The sequence below is a fragment of the Prinia subflava genome, chromosome 3 (assembly GCF_021018805.1).
Source record: "Prinia subflava isolate CZ2003 ecotype Zambia chromosome 3, Cam_Psub_1.2, whole genome shotgun sequence".
NCBI classification, from domain to species: Eukaryota; Metazoa; Chordata; class Aves; order Passeriformes; family Cisticolidae; genus Prinia; species Prinia subflava.
The window spans coordinates 28,723,797-28,743,803 of NC_086249.1; the positions used below are offsets into that span (position 1 = coordinate 28,723,797).

Consider the following 20,007-nt stretch of genomic DNA (forward strand, 5'->3'; position numbering starts at 1 on the left):
GCATGGACAAGCCTGTGAGCAGAATGGAGTAGGTGGAGCGCTTCTGGCTGCTGGCACTCTGCTTGTTTCACCTGTATTGAGCAAATGTGGAGGAGTGAAGAAAGAACCCCTTTGTTTGGGTGCAGGCGGTGTGCCGAGTGTCAGCAGTCAATAAAACCCATGGGGATTCCTCTGAACTGGGCCCGTCCTGTGTGCTTGCCCAAAGAGTACCCACCAACATGACAGCTCGTACTTAGAAATGGCCTGAGGGGGTTCATGGCTGGCAGATCCCCAGTGGGTGGAAAACTGGGGCAGCACTCCTTCCGAAAAGGGTAGCTCTGTCCCAGCAATGCCTGCTGTGCACATTCCCTGCCCATCACAGAGACACCATCCTTTTCCTGGAGAAACTCTTGGGAGCAAATGCCCAAAGCTACGCTCAAGCCCAGTGCATGCCTGCAAGTGCACGGGGGTGCCAGCAGCCTGGGGCGGGGTACAGTGCCCTCCAGACTGCTGACCCCTGTGCCCACAGCTGCGCAGGAAGCAGGCCTACGTGGAGAAGGTGGAGAAGCTGCAACAGGCGCTGACACAGCTGCAGGCGGCCTGTGAGAAGAGGGAGCAGATGGAGCGGCGGCTGCGCACGCGCCTGGAGCGAGAGCTGGACTCGCTGAGGATGCAGCAGGTGAGGACAGTGGTGTGGGCAGGACCCCAGCATGGGGCCTTTGATTTTAGAAGAGATGGTCACTTGCAGCCCTGCCAGGTGACACCTTGCCTTTGGATTCGGGTTGTTGGGCTTTCTTCCTAAGCCAGTCATTTGGATAGGATTGTGGATCATTGGAAGTGTTCAAGGTCGTGTTGGATGGGGCTTTGAGCTTGTGAAGTTTTCCCTGCCCATGACAGGAGGGATGGATTTAGATCACCTTTGAAGCTCCCTTCCAACCCAAACCACTCTATGATTCTTATTCCTGATCTTCAGCAGAGGATGGGGCCGTTCTGCTGTGGGGCTGGGTGTAAAGTTGAGCCCTGCCTGCTGCTGGGCTGAGATGTCTTGGCTCCCCTGCCCAAGGGCAGGCAGGACAAAATGTCCTTCCAGATTTCTCTCTGTAGCAATGGCAGATTGGGCAAAAACCAGCTCCACACAGAAGGAGGAGAGGAAAGGTGTGGTACATGTTAGATTCACCCTAAAAATTTTAGCCAATGTTTCATTGAAAAGGCCAAGTAGGATGATGTGGGATCTAGCAGGAGCAAGAACTAGGCCTATATTTGTTCTGTGCAAAGCTTGATGTATCATAAGCTTGTGGTTCACAGTAACTTCAACCCATGACAGGTCTGGAGCCAAGTGATGTCATCTTCAGACAATAAATTATTTATATATCAGTTCTGTCCAGAATGGGCTAGAAGTATAGATTTGAATTTGTGTGCGTCCCCTTGTGTTTTGGCAGCCTTGTGTCCTTAGAGGGGTATTGTTGTGCTTGTAGTTTATGCACAGTTACTCCTTTGTTATAACACCTTTATCTGTAAGTCACAAAGTCCAGTCATCTTGAAAAAAAAAAAAAATGAGGAGGTTGCAGGGAGAATTTCCAGGCTGCAGCCTGCACCAAATGCCAAATATATGGGCATTGGCTCTGGAGGAGAGTGAGCAGATAGGCTAAATGTATCAGACTACGGCTTGGGGAAAAACCAGCAACATAAGCAAAGCATGATGCTCCTGGAACTCTTGAAGGGCTCACTCGTATCTGTCATCACACGCATCTGCTACTATAACCTTTCCTTATTTGTAGGCCATTAGTGGACTCCAAAGCAGCTGTTACACAGAGCTTATAGTGCCAGAAAGCAGAGGGGCTGATCCTGCTGGCAGGATGCCATTGGGAAATAGCTCCACGGTCAGGGTCGGTGTCAGTGGTTTGCAGAGTCATAAGGCGGCCAGACCTGAGAGCATCCCCTTCCTTCCGTCAGCCCCAGGCCAGGTCCCCCAGCACCCTTCCCAAGGTAGCACTCTGCTGCTGCTCCCTGCAGACCCTTCTCATTCATCTATCTCTGCTCTTTCTTGCTGCCATAGGAGTGTTTCAAGCCTTTCTTGCCCAGTCCACCATGGGCTTGGTTCAAGTTTTCTCAGTTCCCCCTTAGCCAGCTCTCTTTGAATTTAACAAGGGATTAAATGGAATATGACATGCTAATGCCATTTGAGAAAAGAACATCTGAGAAAAATACAATTAAAATTCAAGTGAAGGTAAAACTACAACTAAAAAAGGCTGGCATACAGAGATAAATTGATATATTAAGTAACAGGGATGGACTGTTACTGAAATCCTGGTCTTGGGAGTTCAGGCTGTGTCTGTTAATTTTGGCAGAAAATTCCTCTGTAACTTACTGATTGTTTAATTAAAAAAAAAAAATGGTACTGTAATTAGCAATTGGTTTTGGGTTCACGTAGTTTTCAAATGCCTGCACCCATTCCATCTAGTAAGTTTTAAGAAGAAAGATACTCCTAAATTCTTGTCTCACCAGCTTTGGGATAAAACTTTGGGGTACTTTTACTATTGTTATCTATACTTTTTGTTTATAAGCCACAATGCTGTAGAGAATCATGTGGCATCAAAATACCCCAGCCTTTCACTTCAGAGCTGTCTTCTCTGAGTAATCAAAGTTACAGCTACTGAAACTGAAATTTTCTCACTGCAGAGAAAAAAAAAAGGAGATTTTCTTTTCTCATTTTTACCAGTCAGCACACAAGGAGATAGTGAGCCAGAATCTTTTCTGTCCCTGGCTTGCTGGTAGCTGAGTCCAAATGGCAAATCTTCCTTATCACTGACGCACGAATTGGGACCAATAAATAAACTCTTTCAGTCAGCACTGCAGACTCAGTGTGCAGGGCTGGCAGATGTTTTGACTCAGAAGATGACAAGCATGGGTGATGTCCCAAGATACCATTTGTAGATCAGGATCACACTTCCAAAGTACTATCTTCCTCTGACAGAGGTTTGACAATATTTTTGCAGGAGCAGAGTCACAGCTGTTGTTCCCAAGGCCCGCTCCATACTGCATTTCCAGGAAGCATCTTCCAAACATGTTGTCACTGCACCAGAGGCAAAGGCTGCAGCCCTTCCCTGGTATCTCTAGTTTCAATGGTGCAGCTTTGCCAGTGGAACTTCAAGGTGCAGCATGAATGAGAAGCCAGTGCTCCTGAGGCATGGTTTCCTCTTTAGTACAATACTGTTCACCATGGAGTATAACAAACCTCTTGCATTTTTTAATTAAAAAGTAATTTACTTCTCCTGAGTTCTCCCAGAGCTTCATGCCTCTCCCCTTAGTGTACACTCATCCCTCTGCTGAGCCAAGGACTGGATCTCCCTCCGCCTCTGCTCTCTATCAGCAGTGGGAGGAGCTCAGGGTAGCTACCCGTGCTGCTTGGGTGACTTAATGAAGTGCTGTAACTGGGTGAAATAAATCCTGCCTGGACAAGCACTTTTCTTGCAGCATACATGGAAAGAGTTACACACCCATTGGTGCTTGTGAGCATCCCATGGGAGCAACCCCACAGGTGCCTGGGGATCTTCTGCCCCTCTAGTTAGAAGTCAGCTGTTACACCACAGAAAGCATCCCCTGAGGGTACAAGAGAACTAATGTGCCAGAGGGGACAAGCTTAAATGCATGGCTGGGATATTTTCCCAGCTGCTGCTTTAAACAGGCTACATGTAACTAGGTCACAAGGTGATTTTTTTTTCAGCTTTAATATATAAACCCTCTGGTAATAACTGCCTGTCCATACTAAGCACTGCCCAGCCATGGGCATGAAGTCTCAGCAAGAAGAATATCTTTTAAAGCTTCATTGCTTCTTTTCCTACCAACTTTTTTTCCTGCATTTTTCCTTGGCTTGGGGTATCCCAGGAAACCTCTGCACATTAGGGTAGCGGCCAATTCCTTGCTTCTGTCAGCATGGTCTGGGGAAGCATGTGCTAGGTTGCACATATGGTAACTCGCCTGTTCTACTGGAAGCTAAAGGGTTTAGCCTGTGATTTCCACTTGCCCCTGTCAAAAGACATTCCAAAGACATGGGGATGACTCTGTATGTGCCAGAAAACTGAGGAACGAGGGATTTTTCCTCATGCTGAGCAGGGCATGAACATCTCTCACTGTTTCCACTGGCAGAGGCAGGGCAGCTACCAGGCAAGCAGCCTTCCAGATCACAATGCCCCAGCCCTCATGGAGCTGGTGCGGGAGAAGGAGGAGAGGATCCTGGCCTTGGAGGCTGACATGACCAAGTGGGAGCAGAAGTATCTGGAGGAAAGTACGATCCGGCACTTTGCCATGAACGCTGCAGCCACAGCTGCAACGGAGAGGTAAGATAACCTCGCTGCAGGCAGGCAGCTCTGTTCACCATGGAAAGCAGGCACAATAATTCAGAACAGGCGTTTCCTTAAGGCGGGATGTTGCTTGCCTTTCCTGCTGAGTCGCACTGCCAGGGTGTCATGCACTTCTTCAGGGTGTCATGCCAGTGAAATAGAGTAGTTGGTTGAGACAGGTTTTATCCTTCTGACCAGGTCCAAAGGTTTATCAGATCTAGGCATCAGATTGAAGCAATGGTCTCTGGCAGTCTCAAGGTGCCAAATTACACAGCACAGTAAGGCAGCTCCTCCCAGTACCCGGTAGAGTGAGGAGGGACTTGATACATGGCTGCACCATCCCATGGCCTGCAACAAGGTTGTTTAACCTAGTTTTAAAAACCTCTAAGAAGGTAAATTTTATTGCCTAAATACCTTTTTCACCACTTTATTAATCTTCAAACTAAAATGTTTTTCCTGATAGCTAAGCTAAACTTCTTCACTGCAAACCAGCTTCATTGATTCTTGTCCTTCCCAGGCATACAGGATGAACAACAGACCACTGTTGATGTTGAAACAGCTTTGTAAATATTGGAAGACAGATATTCCCTGTTGTATTTTCCCTGGTCTGAAGTAGCTTCCTCCCCTCAGCCATTTCTGGAATTCCCTGGTGTAAACCCTTTCCCATTCACATGGCATACGTCTGGACTATCTGTGTTCAGTTTGTCTGTGTCAAAGTGTGGTGGCCAACAGCACAAATGGCAGTGACAGCTCCCAGTGTTCAGGAGGATGGCATAGTTAACTTATCACCCCAGTTTCTTAACAGCCAAATCCCCAGAAAACATCCTAAAATGAGTTTTGCCTTTGAAATGTGTTTAGGTGTGTGACTCATGATGGACTTTCCTTGCACCCTCCAGTCTAGGCAGCAATTCCTGTGCTGTTTTTCAACTTCCAAAGTGTAGAGTTTTGTTACCTGTTTATGATGTAGTTTTGTTGTCTTGGGATCTGGTGAGTGGGTCCCTCTGATGTCTGACCCTGTCCTTCTGGGTGGCTGTTAGCCCTGTGTGGGTCACCCACGATTCCAGCATGCTTTCTGTTCCTTTAACCCAGTTAAATCAATGGCATTAATGACCCAGCCCAAGCCAAGGGTAGCCAGCAACAGGATGCCCCTATGCCAGGTAGCCATCCGCTTGAGAGACAGCCATCGCTGGCTTGCTCTCTGGACATGGGCTTGAGGTTTTCTTTGCAAGTTTCAATCTCACTTGCAAAAGCCACCCTTGCAGTCTCAGGAGCCTGACTCTCCGTGGTGACCCTCTTTGCCAGGGATGCCTCGGCCCCGAGCCACTCACACAATGGCAGCTACGGCGAGACGGCGCTGGAGGTGCGGGGCTGGCAGGAGGAGGAGGAGATCGTGCAAGCCAACCGCCGCTGCCAGGACATGGAGTACACGTAAGGGATTCCTGCTCCTTGTGCTGTTGGGGCTGGGTTCAGATAAAGCAGGATGCCCTTCTGTTCCTTCCTGCATGCCTGGATAGGATGGGCTTGGCTTCACTTTGATTTAGTTTTGCTCTTCTTTGCATTCAAACAGGGGTTAAAGAGGAGCTGTCATTAGATAACTTCCTCCCTAGTTTCCTGTTAAGCCTTCTGTGGCAAACCCAACGTTTTTACAAAGCAGAGGTTGTTCCATATTAAAAGTAGTCTGGCATGCAAGGATACAAATTTGCAGACACTTTTATAAAAAAGGTGTATTTGTTGCTTGGGAAAAATAACAGTGATTCTTTTTACTGGGTTTGGGTTTTGTTTTTCATTCACAGATGCAAGCTAATCCTGCTTCCAGGGAAGTACTAGAGTTTTGCCACTGCCTTCATAAATATAGATTAGCATCTTGTGTTTTCATTGTTAATTAAACATGTGATGATGTAAACTAATGAGTTCACTATTTACAAAATGCACCTGCATTGTATAATATACTGTACAGCAGAGTCAGGCTAGTTATTTGACTGTCAAAGTGTACATATTTTTGAAAAATATAGTTTTGTAGTTGTTCAGTATGATTTGGTGTTAATCATTCCTGGAGAAGAGTTCCAATAATCCCATTTTTTTAGTGATTTCAGAGTCTTCAGGGTCTGTATGGGAGAAGTAGCGAGCTTAGCTCAGCTCTGAACACGAGGTGCTGATTGTTTTTGCAGCAGTGAGGGGGAAAGGAGAGCCCAGACCACCTCTCAGAGAATCCAAAAGGAACCTTTCTACTCACTTCAGCAGGTCTTTACTCCAGCTGACAACAGACCTGAATCCTGGGGTTAGCTCAGTCTGCCAAAGCATAGTTTCCAGGTTTGGCCCCAGTGTATTACAGGAGTGAAAATTACCAATGTGTTTGTATTGTAAAGGTAGCAATGCGCAGCCTGGTCAGGATACTGCCCACTGCTCCTGCTGGGTTAGTAAACCACAGCATAGATAGGTTCAGTTAACCTTGCAGAAAAGTTGTGGTTTGATAGCTAGAAATGCTGTCTGTTTTGAAGTGCGTGGTTATACTTGGAGGAACTGTCTTGTCCAAGTACCCAAAACCAGAGAGGACAGAGCAGCAGGGCATCTGCTTGGGGACCTCCCTGCGGCCTCCAGGTGTTGAGACCTGCCCACATGAATGTTTTTTCCACTCCTGTAAGCAGAGCATTCATATTTTGGCAGAATAAAGAACCTCCACGCCAAAATAATTGAGAAGGATGCCATGATCAAGGTCCTTCAGCAGCGGTCACGAAAGGACCCTGGCAAAGCTGACAGCGCCAGCCTGCGACCAGCTCGGTCCGTGCCCTCCATTGCCGCTGCTACAGGCACGCATTCGCGCCAGACCTCGCTCACCAGCAACCAGATAGCTGAGGAGAGGAAGGAGGAAAAGCTCTGGAAAGGGAGCATAGGTGAGTTCACTTAACTTTTGCTTAAGCTTTGGTTCATCCATCACTTCATCCTAATCCTTCTGCTTGAGCTCAGCGAAAGTGCCTTGGCACGCGTTTCCCTGACAGCTCAGTTCTAGAACACTCCATGGGCAGAATGTGTATCCTTGTGCTTAAGGACTCAAAAACCAGTCCTCCTTCAACCTTGCGTTGTATCTTAATGATGTTTTTAATCATATGAAATCATTCTGCACTGATTATAGAAAGCCATAGTTGAAGGAAGTCCACCCAGATACAGGCACATAATGTTTGCAACTTTATGGGAGTAAATAACAAATTTACTAGAAAGGGCTAGAAATAATGCCTGAATAAACTTAATCAAGAGGGTGAGCATCCCTTTGGATAGGACAGCAGGGTGTGATGTGGCGGATAAATGGGAAAATCAGTGCAGGACTGCCCGTTGTTTGGGGCCATGTAGGATGGGAGTGTGGAGGTGTGCAAGGCTGTGTTGAGAGTAAGTGCCACTGGGATGGGTGTGCAGAAGGGGAGACAGGGAGAGGAAGCTGCTTTCAAAAAGCTGTTTTGTAGGAAAGTACCATATGAGTGCCAGAGAAAGCAGCATCAAGGGGAAAAGCTGAGCTGAACTGAATGGCTGGAGCCATACCCAGCATCTTGTAGCTCTGGGGTGGGACAGGGGACAGCACATACGTTTGAGCCAGGATGTGACTGACCTCTGTGTGTTTTCAGGGCTGCTCTTGGGAAAGGAGCACCATGAGCACCCGTCAGGCCCCTCACTGCCTCCACCTCTGCCCTCCTTGTCCTGCCTGCCTGTCCCGGCAGCCTCCCACGCAAAGACGGGCAGCAAAGACAGCAGCACCCAGACGGACAAGACTGCGGAGCTCTTCTGGCCTGCCACCGCCTCCTTCCCCGGCCGGGGCCGCCTGGGCACCACCCCAACCCACAGCCCAGCCCCACGGCCCCTGGGGACACGAGTGGCCAGCGAGAAACTGGGTGAGCTCTGCCACGTCCCTGTCAGTGCAAAATGTCAGCGCCCCGGGGGCTATCAGCAATCCCCAGAGACACAGCGGCATAAATGGGGACAAGGTGTGGGTCTGATGCTGCCACAGTTTGTAAAGTATGGTGGAGGTTTCTTCAGGGAAACTAAAATTGTAGAGAGAGAATTTTATAAGGCTGCCCAGAGTGGCTTTGTGCTCGGCAGCTTCTGTAAAGCTCTGTTTGTCTGTGGCAGGCTGAATTTGCAGTTATTCATGCTGCCAGATATAAAATTGTAGATTTTCACACCTTGAAAACATTCCACACCTGCTCATCAGACTCTTCTCTTTTTTTTTCCAACTGAAACCATGGTTAGTTAAAGCACCATTTTCTCCCATGATTTTTAAAGGAAAGCTGGGAGGAATAGTAAGGAGAAAGTGGAGATCTTTTTTTAGGGGGGATGAAGAAGTACAATTTTAGTTATTTTTGAAAGGTGGACACTGCTGGTTTGCAGCTCTAGAATAGGAGACATTTATCTTGTGCATATTATTCTGAAAAAAGCCTGTTTCCCACACATTCATCTCCTCTCAAAAGCAAGTTTTCCCCCTTAAAACATGCTCTGTATCATTAAAAGGGCTGACTGTCACAGAACTAGGTGGTCTTTAGTGTTCCTTCCAACCCAGACCATTCTGTGATTTTAGCTAATGAGGTTCTTTTGTGCTCATCTCCTAAACACATCTTTGTGCCAGTCCTCGGGGTCTGTGCACACTGACACACCGGCTGTCATTGTGCAGGGAATTCAGCATCACATGTTCCTTAGTGTCCTGAACAAATTTGCCTTTCAGTATGTAGGATGTACAGGTAATACATGCCCCACCTTCGAGGAATGGGTTGATATTTGCTTTGAACAAATTGCTGTTGAATTTGTGCTGAAGATCAACTTTCCCTTCTTTCCACTGCAGAGAACTCCAGCCACGGGAAGCTGCCTGACAGCAAAGGCAGAGTGAGCAGCCTGCTCCACAAGCCTGAGTTTCCAGATACAGACATGATGGAAGTCCTCATCTGAACAGAGGACAGCATCTCTGGGGTTTTGTGTGTGTACAGCCAGGCCCAAGATGGTCTTCAGTGTGCCAACCTTGAAAACTAACCCTGAGAGTCTGAAAAAAGACAAAGTTTATTCCCAAATTGAAGCTAGAGTCTGCTATATTGAGACTTTTGACCAGGCAAGAAGTCAAGAGCAATGAAGAGAAGTGATGAAATGAACGTCTGAGATTTTCTGAACAGAAGGGGTCGTTGAAAATGGAAAGTGGTGTGAGAAGGGGAGTGTTGAGGAAAAAGGAAACTATGTTTTCTGGCATAAAGAGAAAGTAGTGAAGTTACAGACTGGTTGCACACTGCTGTTTTCCTGCCTCTACAACCAGGACAGGGTGAAATCCTGTGAGTGAAATCCTGTCTCTTTGGAGGCTAGAGAGAGTTTCTGAGTAATCCAGGAAAAACTTGCATCTTCCTCAGTATCAATTCATTTCTCAAAGGTTTCAGTCTCAAAAATTTCACTTCTTAATTTTTGTGAATAATTGGTCTGTAGATGCACATGGCAGGTTCTTGTAAGTATTTATTTGAAGTGGCATTGGTGTGGCTTTCCTGGGCAGGCAGGTCAGGTGCCTCTTTCCTGGCTGGACAAGTGTTTCTCTTGGAGCCGGATTTACAGTACAAATATTCATGTCTTGCAGCCTCAGAGCTTGCTGAGACTTTTTTTTTTGATAGGAGCCGTTGTTGGCTGTATTCTCCTGGTGGATGAATGTAGAAGGGGGAGAGGGGACTCTGCTGAAGCAAACCCTGTAGTAACCATAGGAAGGTTGGGGGAGGATCCCAGCAGCTCCCTCAAGGGCTGTGCATTATAGAGTTCCTTCGGGGGGAGCTGCATGGGTTTGTTTTTAGAGAAGTTATGCTGGGTTTGCATGTGATACCAGAAGATACCTCTTTCTGGGCACTGGTTCATAATATTGGAAGAATCGGTGTGTCTGTGATAAGAACAAGATTTTTCCTTACTTTCAATTCTTACAGCCAAATCCTACCTTCCTTGAGCATACGAACCTGCTGCTCAGGCTGATATGGGACTGGACATTGAGGAGTGCAGGAGCAGGCTGGGAAGGGTTTAACTGCAAAGCAGTCTGTGAACATCATGTGTTTTCTGTGCTGAGCTGTGGTTTCTTTTCACCTTATTTTACCCAGGGTGGAACATTTCTTATTTCAGCTTTGTTCCTGACTTCAGTAAGAGGCAGCCAACTCACCCACTGTGTTACTCGTGGCTTCGTGCCCTGCACATGCCGGTGGGGAGATTTTCCTCTCTGAGGCATTTCTGTATTGGCTTAGTGGTTCCTGAGCCTTGTGGTGCACCATAATGACTTTAAGGAGAGCTTGACTTCGGGAAAAAGAGCGATGGGATCAATGGGAAGCTGCCTAGAGTGGAAAAGTAATGGGTGCTAAAAGTAATTGTGCACTCAGGGCTGGCTCGAGGTCACTCTTCCCGTAGGTGACAAATCAGAGCCCTTGACTGTTGAGAACACCGGGCATTTTAAACTCTGCTTTTGCCAAAAACTGAAGTCCTTGTGAACTCAAAGCCTTCACAGGCCAGAGCCTTGTGCTCAATACTGCTTGGCTGATACCTTTATTTTTAAAGAACAAAATTGCTGTGTTAAAGCTATGCACTTATTTTTGCGTGTACCTAGAATTAGACGTGTGTTGTTGTCACCCTCTCTCTGAGTTTCACACTTGTTAAACAAAGTAGTGCTAGGTCGATTATGCAGGAAGCAAACTGTGTGTTTCAAGTATTAGCAGCTTTGCATTGTGAAACCAAAGGTGTAAAACCCTTGGAAGATGTTATGCAGCTTAATATATGCCTTGTAAGATATTTTTTTTTTCTCTAAAGTTAATTTAAATGTTGTAATTGTTTGCATAAAAGCCGGGACCGCGTGTGTCATCACCACTGACCCACTTTTGTGGCCCTTCCTCAAGCATCTGTGGTAGGAATGGGGCAGGAGAAAGACAAATCAAGGGAATACAAGTAAAATGATGGTGAATTTTTAATTGCATCACTTTTTATCCAAGAAATAAGGATTCAAAGTACCCAGATACTTGGAAGTCCCTAAGCATTTTGTTACCAGCTGTAATATTTCTTATGCTGAAACTTTTTGGTAAGTTGTGTGCAGGCAGTGAGGTGTCCAGGAGAAACAGTGCTGGATCAGCATGGATCAGCTCTCAGTTATGTTTGATGGTGGTTCAGCTCTGTTTTTCCAAGTCAGCTAGAGTACAGCACTCCTCCTTGGGAAGATCACAGTGTCTCCAGTTTCTGCTATCCACAGCTGGCTTTACACTTGATGCTGCCCCAGATTCACGATCACATACAGGAAACTGTTGAGACAGCGAATTGGCAACTCTCATTGTAGGCAACAGCTCAAATAAACCTAAAGGTTCATTCTCACCTATTGTGTTGAACTCAAGAGATGTTAGTTTTCCTGGAGGGAAAGTCTGGAGGACGGGTGTGTCTCCCTCCAGCCCAAGCACTTGCAGGACTTGCATGGAGTACTACTGCCATGTGTCAGCCCCGCTGAGCAGAGCGGCGCAGCTCCATTTGTGCTGGCCTTCCCAGCTCTTTGAACTGTTTTGTGTTATTGGGAAACCGTGCTGTAGCCATTCCAGGTGATGTTGGTGGTAATTAGTTGTAAAATACTGTCATTTTTTTATTGTTGTTGGTTGTATAGAGAAGTTTGTGTACAGTGTTGTACAGCTGGAGGGTTATTTGTACATAGGGGGGAAAATGAAGGACGTTATGTGTCACCCCCAGCAAATGTTTGATATTGTTGGTCAGCCAAAGATTTCTTATTCTTTGCTGTTTAAATTTGTGCCTTATTATTGTAGATAATAAATGTATAAACATGTTTATTTTCTCACTTTTCCAGTGTGAATACATTCAGTCCTCCAGAAGAAAGGACTTTAAAAAAAACCTTTAAGCTTTGCAAACAATGTGCTAAGACTAAGAGGGGAGACTCAGGGACTTTTAAGGTTCCATCTTCTCCATTTTTCACAGGTGTTAATGAAAGGCCTCACAGCAGGACACCAGTAGGTGTATGCGGGCAGGAAATCAGGGGGGCTCCAAGGCAGAGCATCAACCTGGGAGCTTGCCCAAGCAAGAAGAGCATGATTTTAGAGATGACCAAGAAAAGATGATTTTAGTGAGATCATCTTCACTGGAAGGAAAGGAGAGGAGAAACTTAATAAGATACTTTGGTGAAGATATGAATATGCTTTAGCCATATGTTCCTGCTAAGCATAGAACTCCTGCTGATTTTTTTTTTTTCTGGAAGGTTTGGGGCTTCTTTATTTGACAGATGTTGGATCAGTGTGAGTGAGGTACCTAAATATCTTTTATATCTAGATGTTCTGGAATTATATCCTGTGCTCTGTAAGGAGTAAAGACCAGATCCCATTTCATGCTGTAGTGCTGGCAAGGGGAATGCTCCAGGCTGGTGGAAATATTGTTCCTATGTTTGTTTATGCAACTGAAATAAATGGGGGGAAGGGAGCAAAAGTTAGCCAAGTGTCTGGCTTTGAGTTAGGGAGGTTGCTCAGCAGGCTCTGAAAGTGTCTGTTAAAAAATTCCTGAATCGGATCCCAGGAAGCTGCAGGCATGAAAGGCATGAATGCCACAGAGGGCCTCTCTCTTTTGTGAGTTCTTCTCTGCCTGTCCCAACCTTTTCTCTCCAGATCCTTGCACACATTGAAGAACCAACCTGTCCTGAGCAGGAGTGTGTCAGCAAAGATCCAGGGGAGTTGCAGAAGCTTGAGAAGTTTGCTTGACCCAGATCGTGGCACCGTGTGTTCCCCATGCAGGCACAGATCAGCCTGGCTCATCTGATCACTCTTTCTTCAAGACATGGCAGCTGGTAGTATTTCCTGTGCCAAGAACAAAAGTTTGGTGATTGTTGAGACTGTGGCTTTTTGACTTCCTTCAAGTCAAGATTTGACAGTAAAATTTGGCACGTATCTTGTTTTTCAAGGCCATGGAAGAAAAGGAAGAAAAGGAACTCAACAGATGCCAAACCAGTATTAGGATGGGAAAAGCCTCATGGCCAGCTGTGTTCAGGTATAACAGGGAGGGGGGGCTTATTCCATTTTTTGGTTGTGTCTTCAGCACAGATGCTCTGGCCAAAAATAAAGAATGTCACTGTAACTCTGTCTGCAGGTTAAATATATTTTGCATATTAATGTCAGGAATAAACATGCAAAGAAGCAAACTTCAAGGGTCAGTTTGTTTAAACATTAAAATCCATTATTCGAAAAGTAAGTAATGGGCCTGCATCATGTAAAGAAAGTTTAGAAGAGCTAAAAATATTAGCAAGATTGCCATTTAGAAGCATTCAAAAATCTATTCCCATTCAAAATGACAAGACCTTTTCAGGAGTCACTTGGATTTGGTGCAGTGTGCAGCTGTGGCATCTCCTCTGCTCTGGCTTGTTACCATGTTCAGGGCTTTCTCCTCCCAAAGTTTGAGAAGGGCAAACATACAAACAGCAATGAGGTGCATTCTTGGGGAAAAGCTGCGATTTCTGACATCTTTCAATACCTTCTGGGTCTGGACTTAAAGTAAACTGCAGTGAAAGGTGAAATGTTCAGGTCTCGCTCCCTGGCAGGAAGGATGCTTGTCATCGGGATCCCCAGCCTGGGGTCTGGATGCCATCCAACAAATGGGGCTGGTCTGAGCGTCCTGCTGTGTTCCTCGACCACTCTGACTCAGGTAAGTCGGCCTGAAGGCAGTAACCCCCCTTTGCTGCAAACCAGAGCAAGTGGGGAAAACAGGGCACAATGTGCTAGTGCAGTCCCACCTGAGAGAGGGTAAAAACTCGAGCAGCTGTCATCGTGCCACTGTGATTAATGTTCATCCAGACCTTAAGCTACAGCTTCGAAGCCTTGTAAAACCAAACGCGAGTGCCCAGCATTCCTGAGCTATAAAAGGCCCAGGAATTCATTGACTCGAGGTATGAAGACCACAAGCTATTTTCTTTCATACCTACCACTTCAGCTTCAGATGAACAAAATATCAGTGTGCATATTTTCCAGAGTAACCCTGCATGGCCCTGCCGCAGTCCAGAACTCAGTCCTGTGCCAGTGCCCTCCAGTCTGACACAAAGCAGGGCAGCAATTATGACAGGACAGCAATTATGTGAGTCCGTGTAGGCCCTGTGAGAGGCTGAAGACCTGCAGCAAAGTTTAGTGCTGAAAGAAAACTTTTTTTCCCTGGTACCATATGATGAGGCAGCAATGGAGCTTTTGGCAAGCTAAAAGTTGGAGGAGGGCAGTGCCGCCACCACCTCACTGGAGGTCGTACTCACACCTGATCATTGTGGTGGCTTCTCCAACTGCTTGGTGGACTCTGACTCCTTGATCATGGCTTCCCTGGTGCCTGTGTGCCCTGGGAGCACCCTCAGTCCCCTGCAGAAGCAGGGTGGACAGCCAGTGACCCTCCAGACATGTGAAGCTTCCTCCAGGACAGCTGGGCTCAGAATAACAGGGGACCGTGATGGCGGCTGACATCCCTCCTTCAGTCCTGCTTTGGGTCTTGATCAGCTCGGGTAGGAAAAGTCCTGCCAGGACGAAGCTCCAGGAGGGAGAAAGGTGTTGTAAGGTGTGAGGAGGTGGAGGTCCTCTTGCTTGGCCAGTTACTTGGTCATTTTAAGTAATTTAAGGTCATTTTTAAGATGACCCTTTCTGGTAGGCCTGCTATTAAAACTACAATGCAATTTGGTGTGCAAAAAATTATTGCTTGGTGTAAATCCCATCTGATTTCATAGAAGGAACTTTAAAGACCACATGTAGTTCCAACACCCCTACCCCGGGCAGTGACACCTTCCATGAGACCAAGTTTCTCAAAGCCCCAGGCATGGAAGGTTTCCAGTAACAGGGTATCCACAACTTCTCTGGGCAGCCTGTGCCAGTATCTCACCACCCTCACAGTGCAGAATTTCTTCCTTATGCCCAGTCTAAACTTTTCCTCTTTAAAACCATTTCCCCTTGTCCCATCACTACATGCCCTTGGAAAAACTCCCTCATGGGTTTTCTTGTAGCAACCCTCTTGTAGCTCTGGCTTTCATCCTCTCAGTGCACATCCTACCCTGCTGCCTCTGACATCTTTTTCCAGCTCAACCATGCCAGAAACAGGCAGTGAAAGCCCAGGCGGTCAGGTTCTCGTGTGCCACCACTTTTACTGTTCAGTTTAAAGACTGAACAGCTTAAGAGGACAGGGCTACTCACATCTAGGTGCTTGTACAGTGCCTTGCACAGTGGGGTAGCCCCAAATCATACTCTCAAGCTGTATGTAAGGATATTTGTTGATGATGATGATGATTGTCTGCATGCCAGCTCTGTGCACGTCTGCTTTTAAAATGAAATGATTGTACACATTCCTCAAGCCTAAATCTGGTGCACAGGTCAGAGCCCGTTCACTTAAGGTGTTAAATAATGCCTACTCTCCACCAGAGGGCTTTTTTTAGATGGCTGTGCCTTTCTTTTCAGATGCCACGAGTGCCTTATCGTGTTACCCAGATGGCTGTGTGCTGGCTCTTCTGCCTCCAGGGCTCTGAAGCCTCACCCGACCCTGAACAGGACTACACCACCAGCCTACATCATCCCTGTCCACCACCAACAGCTCCCCTGGGCAGTTCTCCAGCAGCCATGGGCCACCTCCTGGGCAAAGCCAGCTGGCACAACAGCGTGGGAACCACTCCCTCTGCTGGCTCATCCTGCCTGCTCTTACCTGGGGCTTGAACCCCCTGGGAAGGCTCTGGGATGGGAGTTTCGGTCTGAAGGGTGATATAATGATGAGCTAATACCACGGGTATTGCACTTACAGTAATTATAGTCGCAGCAGTAGCAGATGAAGAGAGAGAGCAAGCGGAATAAGACTAAGATGAGAAAGAACCTCATCTAGTTGAAGAAGGACGCTGTCATTGCATGGGGGTTGGACTAGATGGCCTTCAAAAGTCCATTGCAATCCAAACCATCCTATGATAAGGCTATAAATAAAAGGTAAGTACAGGAATCAGAACAAAAAAATAAGAATAGGAATAAGCATAATAAAAAATATGGTTCATTACAGGGAACAAGAAAATTAAGATGAAGGAGAAAAAGAAATCTGGCCACCTCTAGTGGCAGAAGAAAGTTTGAGTATGAAGAATTTGATTCTAGACTGAGCTAGACATTCATGCTAAGGGAAATTTTTCTGTTTTCCCCCAGTGACCCCTGGCTGGGGCCAGGCCAGTTCAAATGTAGGTTTTTCCAGGTAAAAAAGCTTTGAGGTTGCAGTGAGAAAATGGGATGGTGTGCTCATGGGAACTGGGTATGCATTTGAAAACTAGTTTATTACATACCCCTGGGTGCAAAGTCCTCTGGTGCATCATCATCCAGTTGAACTGTTCAGACCCAAAACAGCTACCAGAGACCAGATTAATTTCAATTTTAGAGAGGAATTTCACACACCCCTCTAGAGCAAATATTTCCCAGCACTCAACAGCCTTCACCCCACACATCAGCTTTCTCCTTGGATCTTTCACCAGCAGTAAGGTTTTTCCCCACATGAAAAATGTGCCTGAAGTTCTAAATAGAAGAGACTTTTCTGAACGCAGGAGCTGTCCCCCTGTGCCTGCTGGAGACAGGAATGCCAGTCACAGGATTAACATCTCAGAGCACTGGCTTTTTTGAGCATTCTAGGACAGAAATCGGAGCTTTAAAATCTCCCAGCTCCCCTTCAGATGGCTCCTAACTGATCACAATCTCAGATGTTGTGCAGCGTTTTCCCGCAGACACTGAGTGCTTTGGAAAGCCTTTGACAGTCCCCTGCACTGCTTGTCAAAAGGGCAACAATCTGTGCTGAGAGTCTGAACCCCATTCTTTGGGGCAGTGAAACAAGTGCTGCTGAGCCGTGGAGAGCAGACAAAGTCCACCTGGTCCCACTGAGTGAGTTACCACCCCTTTGTCTAAAGCACGTTGCAGGAGTGGGAGGAGCTCCTTTCTGTCCATGTTACTCTGCTCACCTTTCCTGCTTATCCATCACACTCCTTCCAATCTATTGCCTACAGATCTCAAAATCTATTCCCTTTACTCAATATCACCATTTTATTACCTTTTTTCTTTAACTGTTTGTATCTGCTAGTTCTGCATTGTGTTTCCCTCCAGCTGAGTGCAGGGAAACAATGCAGAACTAGCAGAACTTCTGTGAAATCCCTCCTTACATTCCCTTGTACCAAGGCACTTTGCGGCATCTCTCCATTTTCTTGCAACACACTCACTCCAGTTCTCAGATTTGATACTCTTGGCAAGGAGTATTTATTGGGGGGAAAAAAAAGATGAAAATAAGTAACAAGCCCACTCCAAACCAGTAACTGCTGAAGAGGAGGCAGCAAGGCTACAGCAGTAAGGAACAAAAAAGCTTTACCCATAAGTGCTCCTATTTGCAATCAAAAATTGCTAGTAGCTTTCTACTAACAGGAAGAGTAAAACTACAAACGTTTCTGATACATACCACTGCTGATTGATGAAAAATACTGACTTTGAAAATCTTTATGCCAAAGGCATGTTCACTCTGGATCCAGACATGCTCTCATGCTCTGCAGCTACATCTGAGCTAAGAGGCATCTCAGCAGCGAAAGTCATGTCCCAAACTCCACCCTCCTGCATGAGTCTGACCTGGAAAGAGCAAACTTACCCAAGTGACCAGTGCTGAGCACTTCTCCTGCTAGCCCCTGCCTTGAGAAACATTAACTCAGGTCTTCTGCACGTCTCTTGTGACCACCTTATGCTCTAAGGTGGGTCTTTGTCTTGCTCCAAGTGGTTCAGCACCACAAGGATAAAGGTACACTCACTTCTGTCAGGAACAGAGCTGGGATGCCAGCACCCTGTTCTCTCCTCAGATCCAGGGCTGGGACTGGAAGAGTTTACATGCCTGGGCCTCTCCTGTAAATGCACAAAAGCTGAAGCAGAGCCAAAACCTGAACCCTGCTTTCCTCCCACCTCAGAACAGAGCTGAAATCATTGCTTCACCCCTTTGCTTCATGCCCAACTCCATGAATGTAACAAATTCTGCAACACAAGTCCATCAGGAGGAATAAAATCCAGGCCACCATCTTGGCTGCAAATAGACTCCAGAGCCCTGATTACCATCCCCTGCTCTAACACCCACATAACACCATCTGGCTTTTATTCTTTATTGGAACAAATGGTAGAAAGGGATATTACATAAAGAAGGACTTTTATTTGCTTTTTATGTTTTTTAAATTATTTGGGTCCAGAATTGTCTAAAATTACTCCTTCTCTCACTTGAAAAGAGGATGCATTGAAAGAGAGAATATACATTTTTAAAAGCTGGTGTTTGAAAAGCAAGCATAAATTAAAATATAAGGTAGGCATAAAACAGCTAGAGATTTCAGCATCTATGAATAATTTCTATAGCTCTCAGAAAACATGATTTGTTGTTGTTACCATCAGCTCATCTGTGCTCCAAGTGAAATGAATCAGCCCTCCAAGTTTCTAACTGCAAAGAAGTTCCACTGAAGTCTTACCTTCTAAAATAAACCATAATGCTGCACTACCCAAAATAAGTCTTGCACTGAACCATCTATTGTTAAGAGGAGTAATTGGAGGAGTTGGTTTAACACAGTCCTTTCAGACATGCAAGTGACAGTTCTCATCACCAGAAGAAATAAACCCAACAAGACCCCAGCTTCTTCCACTCTGTTCAGTGTGGACAACCTTGGTTACTGCCTGGTTTCACCACCAATCCCAATGTGCCACCAACTTCAACTGAGCAGCCCCAAAATAAAGAGACCAACCACAAGGGATCCCATCTGGAATTAAGCAGACTAACTGGCAGATGTATCCTTCACCCTCATCCAACTCAAATTCACAGCTTGTTCCCCCAGTGCAGGAAAAAAAACCATTTTCCACTGGAGGAAGCCCAACTGCTTGAAATGCCATCCACTAGAAACAACTCAGAGAAAACAGAAACAGCCCAATTTCTTCACAAGAGTACTTCTGAGACAAGAGCTGGTTGGAGTGACAGATTTGTAAGTAACACAGATACCAAGGGGAGAAGAGCTCAATACTCAGCATCCAAATACATCTTTTTGTGGGACTGAACACTGTTTTCATTCTGCCCTTCACCCTGACTTCTGAGCATTTAAGCTCCTCAGAATACAGCCTGCTTTACAGTCTCTGTTTCCATAAAACTTATCATTAACAGATGCCTGTTGTGGTCTTTCAAATTATATTCTAGAATACAATTTAGAAATAATCCTTCCCTATGCAGATGATACTGATTTCAACAGAGAGCAATCAGACCTCTCTGTTCTCTTTGTTCACCTCCTGTACAGTGCTTCTTCCCTCTACTTCAGGATGTATTTCTTAGGCTTGGTGGCAAACTGGGATTTGGATTAGGAGATGTAATTTGTTTAGACCTACATGACCCTTTCTTTTCATTAGAGCTGTACTAGGCACATTAGAATTCCAAGGAATTTTGTGCTTCTTTTTTTCTTTGCTTGATTTTTTGATGAAAGCTTCCCACTTGAAATGACAAGTTTTGGTAAAATCAGTGACAAGAAGGTTCTGGTCGAGCTACTGGTCAGATGCTACAAAGGAAAAAGAAAAATATACCACACAACCCTTTGGTGTATTCCAACTCTGAACTAAAGCAATTTAAAAACTAGACATATTTTTTATCACTATTTAATCCCTTATTTTTATCACTATTTAATTTAAATCACTATTTAATTTTCAATCTT

General features: G+C 45.8%; 2 protein-coding genes across 5 annotated transcripts in view; one reads left to right on the plus strand and one right to left on the minus strand.

Annotated features, from left to right (window-relative positions):
* Positions 1 to 12,124, plus strand: part of AMOTL1 (angiomotin like 1) — a 54,618-nt gene extending 42,494 nt beyond the window's left edge. For both annotated transcript variants that reach the window (XM_063394509.1, XM_063394510.1), the window contains exons 8-13: positions 509 to 658; positions 4,126 to 4,316; positions 5,622 to 5,747; positions 6,984 to 7,210; positions 7,934 to 8,197; positions 9,142 to 12,124. In XM_063394509.1, coding sequence (XP_063250579.1) covers positions 509 to 658; positions 4,126 to 4,316; positions 5,622 to 5,747; positions 6,984 to 7,210; positions 7,934 to 8,197; positions 9,142 to 9,245 — 1,062 coding nt within the window. In that variant the 3' untranslated portion in view covers positions 9,246 to 12,124. The remainder of the gene's footprint in view (positions 1 to 508; positions 659 to 4,125; positions 4,317 to 5,621; positions 5,748 to 6,983; positions 7,211 to 7,933; positions 8,198 to 9,141) is intronic.
* CWC15 (CWC15 spliceosome associated protein homolog) overlaps positions 11,250 to 20,007 on the minus strand; it is a 28,845-nt gene continuing 20,087 nt past the window's right edge. The window contains exons 9-10 of one of the 3 annotated variants that reach the window (XR_010079994.1): positions 12,970 to 19,854; positions 11,250 to 11,590 (exon numbers count right to left, since the gene is read on the minus strand). The gene's annotated coding sequence lies outside the window, so the exon portion shown is untranslated. Of the gene's footprint in view, positions 19,855 to 20,007 lie in introns of all 3 variants that reach the window. The other 2 variants (XR_010079993.1, XR_010079992.1) reach the window with 2 other exon arrangements.